Source organism: Bison bison, unplaced genomic scaffold (genome assembly GCF_000754665.1).
Source record: "Bison bison bison isolate TAMUID 2011002044 unplaced genomic scaffold, Bison_UMD1.0 scf7180017864145, whole genome shotgun sequence".
Classification (NCBI taxonomy): domain Eukaryota; kingdom Metazoa; phylum Chordata; class Mammalia; order Artiodactyla; family Bovidae; genus Bison; species Bison bison.
In genome coordinates, this window is record NW_011494717.1 from 9,314,152 (window position 1) to 9,323,365 (window position 9,214).

General features: G+C 47.4%; 1 protein-coding gene across 1 annotated transcript in view; it reads left to right on the plus strand.

Annotated features, from left to right (window-relative positions):
- The window catches only part of GCKR (glucokinase (hexokinase 4) regulator), a 27,765-nt gene that overhangs the window by 2,668 nt on the left and 15,883 nt on the right, over positions 1-9,214 (plus strand). The window contains 14 exon segments of the mRNA XM_010840696.1: positions 57-108; positions 596-597; positions 1,588-1,628; positions 1,630-1,680; positions 3,930-4,035; positions 5,346-5,503; positions 6,143-6,245; positions 6,485-6,579; positions 6,906-6,984; positions 7,375-7,469; positions 7,567-7,568; positions 7,667-7,719; positions 7,721-7,771; positions 7,866-7,949. Of these exon segments, the coding sequence (XP_010838998.1) occupies positions 57-108; positions 596-597; positions 1,588-1,628; positions 1,630-1,680; positions 3,930-4,035; positions 5,346-5,503; positions 6,143-6,245; positions 6,485-6,579; positions 6,906-6,984; positions 7,375-7,469; positions 7,567-7,568; positions 7,667-7,719; positions 7,721-7,771; positions 7,866-7,949 (972 nt within the window).

The following is a 9,214-nucleotide window of genomic DNA, read 5'->3' on the forward strand; positions in this document are numbered from 1 at the left end:
TGACATCCTCACAGTAGGTTTGTATCTGGAATCCTCTTGGTGGCCTCCCCTCCTAGGTGGCTGCTGGGAAGAAGAGGGTGATTGTCACTGGCGCTTCGGTGGGACTCTGTGAGTATGAAGATGGGTTGTGTGGATCAATTTTACAGGAAAGCAGGCATAGGAGTGGAATAGCATGGAAGAGACATTGACAAGATTTATGTAGATTTAGCTCGAAAACAGAAAGGATTTGCATAAAGAAATTTGATTTTATGATTAATTAGGATCCAGTTGTATGCATGTGGATCAAGGGGAAGGGATCCTATCTTAGAATAACGGTGTACCAATCCATTCCACAACCAAAACAGAGAAGTCCAGGGGTCAGTCAACTATGTTGGTAGATCAGTCCAACTGCTGCCTGTTTTTGTAAATAAAGTTTTATTGAAACAGCCATTTATGTTTACATATTGTCCATGGCCACTCTCATGCTTTAAAGACTGAGTTGTGGAACAGAGGTCATAGGGCCCAGAAAGCCTAAAAAATTTGCCTTCTGGCTCTCTGCAGAAAAAGCTGACCCAGGACTAGTCCCTTGCTACTTAAAGTGTGGTCCTTACACCAGCAGCACCAGTATTACCCAGGGTTTGTTAGAAATGCAGAATATCAGGCCTCCCCACCTGGGATTTACTGAGCCTGATTCTGCATTTTAACAAGATTCCCAGGTAGTTTGAGAAGCACTGGGCTAGAGGACCCCAAGTTTCCTCTCAGCTCCACAGCTCTGACTCTGACTCAGGATTCACTCAGCAGAGCCTGGACCCCAGCAAGGGCTGGATGTGAAATGAGGTACGTGAGGAGAGCAGGACACTGACCTCATGAAGCTTTCAGTTCAGTATGTTCAAACTTTCCTCCAGATTTCTCAGGGGAACTTGTTAAAAATGTGAAGTCCAGGGCTTCCCTGGTGGCTCAGTGGTGAAGAATCTGCCTACCAATGCAGGAGACGTGGGTTAGATCCCTGATCAGGGAGGATCCCAGTGCAGCGGAGAGGCTGGGCTTGTGCACCGCAACTGTTGAGCCTGTGCTCTGGAGCCGGGAGCTGCAGCTGCTGAACTCATTTGCTGCAATTACTGAGGCCTGCAAGCCCTGGAACCCGTGCTCCCCAACCGGAGAAGCCACCATGGTAAGGGGCTTGTGCACTACAACTGGGGAGTAGCCCCTGCTTGCTGCAGCTGGAGAAAAGCCCTCACAACAACAAAGACCCAGCAGAGCCAAAAATAAATAAGTAAAATTTTAAAGAAAAAGAAAATTAAAAAAACATAGGTCCAAAGGATTCCCTGGTGGTCCAGTGGTTAAGACTCTGTGCTTCCACTGCTGGGGGCCGCAGTTCAGTCCTTGGTTGGGGAACTAAGATTCTGCAAGCTACATAGTGCAGCCAAAAATAAAAATAATAATACAAAAAAGTAGGTTCATGGGGTTCTCTCCTTCAAATTCAGATCCAGTAGATTTTAACTGGGCCCAGGAAATTGCATTTAAACAAGCATTTGGAGGTATTCTGATGCACATGGGCCCCGGGCAGCGCCAGAGTAACCCCCTCATGGTGCCCTCCTCCCTCTCTAGGCTCCTTTTTTGGCAGGCCAGATGGACTACTGCGTGGATAACCCAGACTTTTTTGCCAGTCCTGGTTGGTTTCAACCCATTAAGCATGGCCAGGTGAGCCTTCTGTAGTGAAAAGTCATGTCCAGAGCCCCAGGGGAGGTTGGGAGGGAACCTGTGAAAATTACAGGACGATCACAAGAGAGGGCAGGGCGAACATAGCCTTGTTCACCAAATCTCAGAATAAAAAAGTAAAAAAAGGGTGTTTCTAGCTTAGAAAGCTTTTGGTTGGTCGGTTGGTTTGTTCTCTCATTTCAGAAAGGACTGAAGGCAGCTTACAAAGGATAGATAAGAAAGCATACATTGAAAGCAGAGTGAAGAGGTAAGAAAAACACAGGTCAGAGGACAGAATGAGCTCAGGAAAATGATCCCACAAAGACCAGTACTTTCATCTGCTGTGGGCCCCAAGCCTCTTTTCAAAGAAGAAGTAGTGAGTGCTGACTAGCCGCCTACTCTCTCTCCTTTACCTATTTTGATTATTTTAGAGCCCTTTCTCCTTCATTCCACAAGCCCCTTGGGTCCCTCTCTGGCTACTCACATCCCCATCCTGTTCCCCTTTCCCGAGATCCCTGTGCCTCCAAATGACCTCCCTCTTATTCTCTGTCTAAACGGCCACTTTGAGCTCAAGAAGGTCAGCATATTAAACCAATAATGCTTAATTGTAATTCTGTGGATGCACTGCCTTGAGAGTATTAAAAAAACGTAAGAGAGATTTTTGTAGGAGAGGTCTGATGTAGGCTTGAGGTAAGGTCCTGAAATATCTGAATTTTGGAAGCATCCTTGGAGATTCTGATGTACAGCCAGGTTGGGGAAACTCTGCTAAATAAACCATTGGAGTGGGCCTCTTGAAGAAGTGGAGGGTTTCCTGTCACTGGAGGTATTTTAGCAAAGGCTTGTTGATTACTCAACAGTTGCTTTGTGTATCTGGTGGTGGTCTTGGGGAGAGGGACAGCTGAGTTCTTTTGGAGACTTTTTCAACTCTCAGATTCCAGGCATGTGGTGTAATTCACATGAAGGTATAAATGATCTCTTTTAATGGAGGACCTTCCTTTACCAAAAATGTTTCTGCTGCAGTGGATGCTAATTTCAGGCACTGTGACTAAGTGAAATGAAGGATTTCAAACAATGTAGGCGTGGAGATCTTCCAGTTGTTCCTTAAATCAGTGGCTCCCAAACTTGGCTGATCTTCAGAGTCGTCTGGGAAGCTTTTTAAAAATACAGATTTGGAGGCTCCACTCCAGAACTTCTGAGGCAGATTCTCAGAGTGGGCATGGAATCCAGAAATGGGTAATTATTAAAAACAACAACAACAACAACAACAAACCTCCCCAGGTGATTTTGATGATCAGCCACGTCTGGGAATCTCAGTTTTCAACCACACAGTAAACACTCTCCTCTCTCTGCTTAGGTCTCCTCTGTCTGAGGTCTGTAGAAAGTTTCAGAAGTAGTTTGAGGACAAGTTATAGAAAACACTTTACCCAGTAGGTATATAACATATGAAACTTGTTTGACCCAGAAGTAATGCAGATGAAAAAAATATTAAAATAGTTCAAGAAGGGAGGGAACCTTTCTGGAATGCAATGAAAAGAGGAAGTTAGGGAAGCCATAGACAGAAATAACTTTTTGAGTTCTTGCCATGGTGAGTAATTCCCAAATTATCCCCTTTCAAAGCCTGGAGAGCCAACCACAGAAGATCCCCATTCTTTGAGATTCTGTGGTTGCACCTAAGCAGATAACAAACCTGTTGCTCTCCTCATCCACTCTTTGTCTTGTTCCTGATTAACTTATTCAAGGGAGGTTCCCAACTGTTAGGTGCTATACTTCAGACCTTGTAGCTTGGTTCTCTCAGTAGGAACTTCAGCTAGTGAGGGGTTCACTATTTGGAGAGATTTCCAGAATATATTTCCAGGAATGGGAAAAGCTTCTGATGGACCCTAAAACTGAATAGGTGGTGATTATGACATTTGGTTGATGGGCATTCTCTCAGGTACCTGCAGAGGGTGTAGCTAGTGTGGTCATGGCAATGAGACCTGTGGAAGGACCAGGTCATGAGGAAGTTCTGGTCTCAGGCTGGAACTTTACACTGGAGTGTCGGTTTTGTTCTGGGCTTCAGTTGCTGAATGTTTTAACCCTCATCCTTGAGGTTCAGGGACACAGTGCTCCTGTGGGCATCAAAGCACATCTCTCTAGGAAATTGTAGACCTCTGACCCCAATCCCAATGTGGTCTCTGATCTTGATTCCCATCTGAGGTCCTTCCTTTAGGTTCTTACAGACAATCCCCCCTCTGTCTCTCTTTGGGCCCTAAAAATGATCCCACTGAAGACTGGAGTTCAACATTCTGACAAATAGCGGAGCAGATGCAGAAACTGCAAGAGAAACAGGAAGCTTTTGTGCTCAATCCTGCAACTAGGGTGAGATCTGCCACTGCCCCTACCTCTTGCCCCCAACTCAGGATGGTTTGCCATCGAGGGCCTCTGATTTTAGCTTCCGTTACATCTTGTCTGGATTCCTGGCATTGTGTGTCTACTGAAATGTTGTAAATCACATCCTATTTTCTCATTTTGTTTTTCGTCTTAAGATGTGTTATTTCCGTTCTGGCCCTGTCTCTTAAATCAGTAATTGTTAAAGACCTAAATGGTCTAGGGGAAGTTTCTATTTAAAGACATTCTTTTGCATCTGTGTGTGTGAGTGTTGTTTTGCTAAGTTCCTTCAGTCATGTCCAACTCTTGGCAACCCCGTGGTTGTAGCCTGCCAGGTTCCTCTGTGGGTATTCTCCAGACAGAAATACTGGACTGAGTTGCCATTTCCTTCTCCAGTAGATCTTACCATATAGAAAGTATCAAGTAGACTGGTGAACTGCTTTATGTCTCTTTTATATGTTTAAATTTCAAATATGGGATTTTAAAAACAATGGGATGCAGTTTCATCCTTCTGCCTTTCTAAAAGTCTCCAAAATTGACTTGGACTTTCTAAGTCTCCTGTGCTCCTGTTCCTTTTGTCTCTGGATTGTGACTGCATCTCACTAGCATCATCTTCTCTTCTTTTCACCTTACAAAGTACCTTAACCAAATCCCTGATCCTCTCTGCCAGGGATGGGCACGTCTGTGACATTTCCTTGACCTTCCTTCTGCGAGATTGGAAGGCAGGAATTTCATATCACCCACAAGTTCTGTATGTTTCATCTCCCAGGGACTTATCTCTCCTCCTCTCTGCAATTATTTACTTTTAATCTCCTTTTCTCAAACTCTTCTTTTTATCATTCTCTTTGCTGTTATCTCTTTATCTGTTTGGTGTGTCATGTCACATATCATGTTATGGCTGCTTCATCGGTCTGTCCAAAGAACAGGAAATGTGGTGTCTGGATTAGTAAACTGCTATTTAAAAAGGGGAGGATGTAGTGGGGAGAAAGTTCTTGGGAAAAAGAAAAATCCTCTCTGAAAACCCTTATCCCCAAGTAATGGAAGACTCATTATTCTGGCTTTGTCTCCAAAGTCCTGAAAGTACCATAGAAATGACCAGAGTGGGGCTCTTTCTCTCTCCTCTTCTCTCAGTTAAGCTCTCAACCCAGCGTTCCTCCTCACAGCACACTGGGGGCCACTAGTCCTACAAATACCTGTGGAGTGGCCACTAACCAGAGCACATGTCCAAGAGCCACTGTAAGCAGACTGCACACACAGTGGTCACTAACTAATAAACTCCAGGACCCTCTTTCCACTCCCAGATTCTCCTGGGTGCCATCATCACTCCCCAACCTGAGGGCCTCAGTGATTCCTTCTGGATGAAAAGTAGAAGCACCACTAACATCCTTCTGGAAGCCCTGTTGCCAGCAGCCCACAAGACTGTGGACCATTGTAGATGGGGCATTGCAGCATCTCCAAGGTAGGGAGGATCTGGACCAGAGAGAGATGAGAGTCGGGCAGCTGGGGGGACAGTGCAGATGGAGGAATGGCATATCCAGACCTGGAGACTGGGCTTAGCACCAAGACTGGGGCCCTGTTGGTCCTTCCCTGAGAAGGGAGCTGGATGGGGACACTGGTGGTCCCATGACACGGTCACGGCACCTGGCTTGTTCCCAATGGACCCTGGGTTTCTCCTGTCCAGACCTGATCCCTGTGCCCACCTGGGACATCCAAAGCTAACATGGCTTCTGAGAGTCTTTGCTTTGGGGATGGTCCAGGCCATGTGGGGTAGAGGTCATATTGCTGTGTGCCTGCTCCCCTCCCCAGGGTCTCTTGCCTGGCTTCCATGTGGTTCACTTACCTCCTCGTCAACTCTGTGATCCCATCCTCCTCTCAGTGCTCTGGATGCTCTCTCCCACTCTCTGCTCTTTAGTCTTCCCACCAAAGCCCTTCCTGCCCTTCTTGAACGCAATCTGGCCCTTCTTCCTGCACCTCCATCAGGGACCAGCAGAACTTAGTTTCAAGGGAATTGTGCCTTCCCTTGAATTGCATGGGAGGGACCTGGGTTTTCTGAAGGGTGCACTGGGCCTGCCCTGGGAGATGGTCACCTTTCTCCCAGATGCCTTTTGGAAATCCTGCAGACATTTAAGTGGGCTTCTCAGGTGACCTATGGTCAAAGCCCCAAGATCACCACCCTGATGAAACAGGCCAGCAGCAGGTATGTAGATATATATTTGGAGGGAGGAAGTGGCTTGGGCAGAGAATGTTCTGAAAGCAGCGGAGACTCTATGGGATATGTTAATATGGGAAGTTCTAGGGATGGGGACCTGTGTGTTAGAGGGTCAGGATAGGCTTTTGGTTCATTTATTCCTATGCTCTTCCATTTGTATTTTTCTCTGATCTCTGAACTTTTTTCACTGTGATTGCTCCTCTCACGTCCTGACCTCTGACCCATACTCAGCCTGGTGAGAAAGGCCAAGTGTACCTGGTTGGCTGGCAGACCCTGGGCATCATTGCCATCATGGATGGAGTAGAGTGCATGCATACCTTTGGTGCCGATGGGACTCCTGTCCAGACTTTCCTCCTGATTCTACCTGATCCAAACCAATCGGTCTGCTATCCAAATTCTTTCCTACTCCAACCCATGGCGGGGCGCCTTATTCAGTGTTCATCCTGCTCTATCTAGATAGGCATTCAGTCAAATGCTCCTTCTTTTGAACCTTCACTCAGTCCTTGATCCCTTGCTTAGCTATGGCCTCCCATGTGTGTTACTCCACACCCTGCAGCCCGCTTGCCACTTTCCTCCCGGTCCCACTGACACCTTCCAAGCCTGGAACCTTCCTCTCCTATGAAGCCTCTCACTCCTCTCTCCCTGATTTCCTAGATTTCCGAGATGTCCATGGCTCTCTCATTGCTGATCGCAGTGGCATGTTTAACCTGGTGGCTGAGCTTATCAACCAGGTGGAAAGATGATGGGATATGGGGAAGTTGGGAAGATAACCAGTGTGCAGAGGGTGGGAAAAAGAGGAAGGTGGAAACAGATAGGGGAATATTATGGGATTCCTTTCTAGAGAAGGGGAAATGGGTTAAAGGTCATGAGGCTTTGGGGCAGCATGGAGACAGTGTGGGAAGCTCTGAATTCACCCCCGTAACCTGGCTCTAATCCAGAGCTCTTTCATCAGCTGCGTCATCTTGAGCAAAACACTTTTTACTTCTTTGAGTCTTGGTTTTTTATTGTACATCTGTAGATAAAAGCTCTGGACTCAATGTCCTCTAAGGGCCTCTTTGGTCTCCAAGTCTGTGTGCCAGAGTTTTTCATGGGAGGGATTCTCTCCTCTTTTTCTGCCCCAGGGTCCCCATTTCTCCTTCTCCCAGGAAGACTTCCTGACTTCCATCCTGCCGTCCCTCACAGAAACTGACACTGTGCTCTTCATTTTCACCCTGGAGTGAGAGGGAAGATGGGAATGGTGGGGTGAGTGGCTGGAGGCAGCAGAATGACTCAGAGGAACTATCACTTTTCCAGGTCTTAGGGTGTCTGCCCAGAGGTGGGGGCAGCAGTATGTATCCTGACTGGATCCCAGGGCAGGAGGAAGAGCTGCCAGAGAGCTGCCCTTCCACTCTGATGGCCTCTCCCTCTCCTTAGACAGCCTCACGGAGGTGCAGACACTGGTGGAGCAGGTGTAGGAGAAGACCTCCAACACCCAACATCCAGGCCTTGGCACACAGCACCATGGGGCAGTCCCTGCCAGTGAAGGGCCAGACTTGAGGAGGGGACCCCAGGGAACGGTGACAGCCAGGTCTTCCTGGAGATGCTGCTCCTGCTCCTCTCTCTCTCTCTCCAGATCCCTCTGAAGAAGCCCTTCCCCTCCATCATCAGCATCACATGGCCACTGCTTTTCTTCAAATATGAAGGGAACTTCATCCAGGTATGAGGGATGAGGAGGTAACGTCTACAGTGAGGGGCACAGAAAAGGAGGGATCCCAGGAATTAGAAAACCCAGGGCTGAGACTTCCCTGGTGGTCCAGTGGCTAAGACTCTGCTCTTCTACTGCAGAGCACAGGTTCAATCCCTGGCTGAGGAATTAAGATCCCACATGCCGTGTAGGTGGTGCTAGTGGTAAAGAACCCGCCTGCCAATACAGGAGACGTAATATATGTGGGTTTGACCTCTGGGTTAGGCAGACCCTCTGGGGAATCGACACGGAAATCTACTCCAGTATGCTTGCCTGGAGAATCCCATGGACAAGAAAGCCTAGTGAGCTACAGTCCATGGGGTTGCAAAGAGTCAGACATGACTGAGCCATTAACACTTAACTTATGCTGTGTGGAATGGCCAAACAACAACAACAACAAGGAAAACCCAGGGCTAGAGGGTAGAAAGGGTTATCTGACCTCCACAAAGCCAGCTGGGCAAGTTCTTGTGTTCAGTTCAGTTCAGTTCAGTTCAGTCGCTCAGTCGTGTCCGACTCTTTGAGACCCCAAGAATTGCAGCACGCCAGGCCTCCCTGTCCATCACCAACTCCCGGAGTTCATTCAGACTCACGTCCATCAAGTCAGTGATGCCATCCAGCCATCTCATCCTCTGCCGTCCCCTTCTCCTGCCCCCAATCCCTCCCAGCATCAGAGTCTTTTCCAATGAGTCAACTCTTCACATGAGGTGGCCAAAGTACTGGAGTTTCAGCTTTAGCATCATTCCTTCCAAAGAAATCCCAGGGCTGATCTCCTTCAGAATGGACTGGTTGGATCTCCTCACAGTCCAAAGGACTCTCAAGAGTCTTCTCCAACATCACAGTTCAAAAGCATCAATTCTTCGGCGCTCAGCCTTCTTCACAGTCCAACTCTCACATCCATTCACGACTACTGGAAAAACCATAGCCTTGACTAGATGGACCTTTGTTGGCAAAGTAATGTCTCTGCTTTTGAATATGCTATCTAGGTTGGTCATAACTTTCCTTCCAAGGAGTAAGCGGCTTTTAATTTCATGGCTGCAGTCACCATCTGCAGTGATTTTGGAACCCAGAAAAATAAAGTCAGCCACTGTTTCCACTGTTTCCCCATCTATTTGCCATGAAGTGATGGGACCAGATGCCATGATGTTAGTTTTCTGAATGTTGAGCTTGAGGCCAACTTTTTCACTCTCCACTTTCACTTTCATCAAGAGGCTTTTTAGCTCCTCTTCACTTTCTGCCAT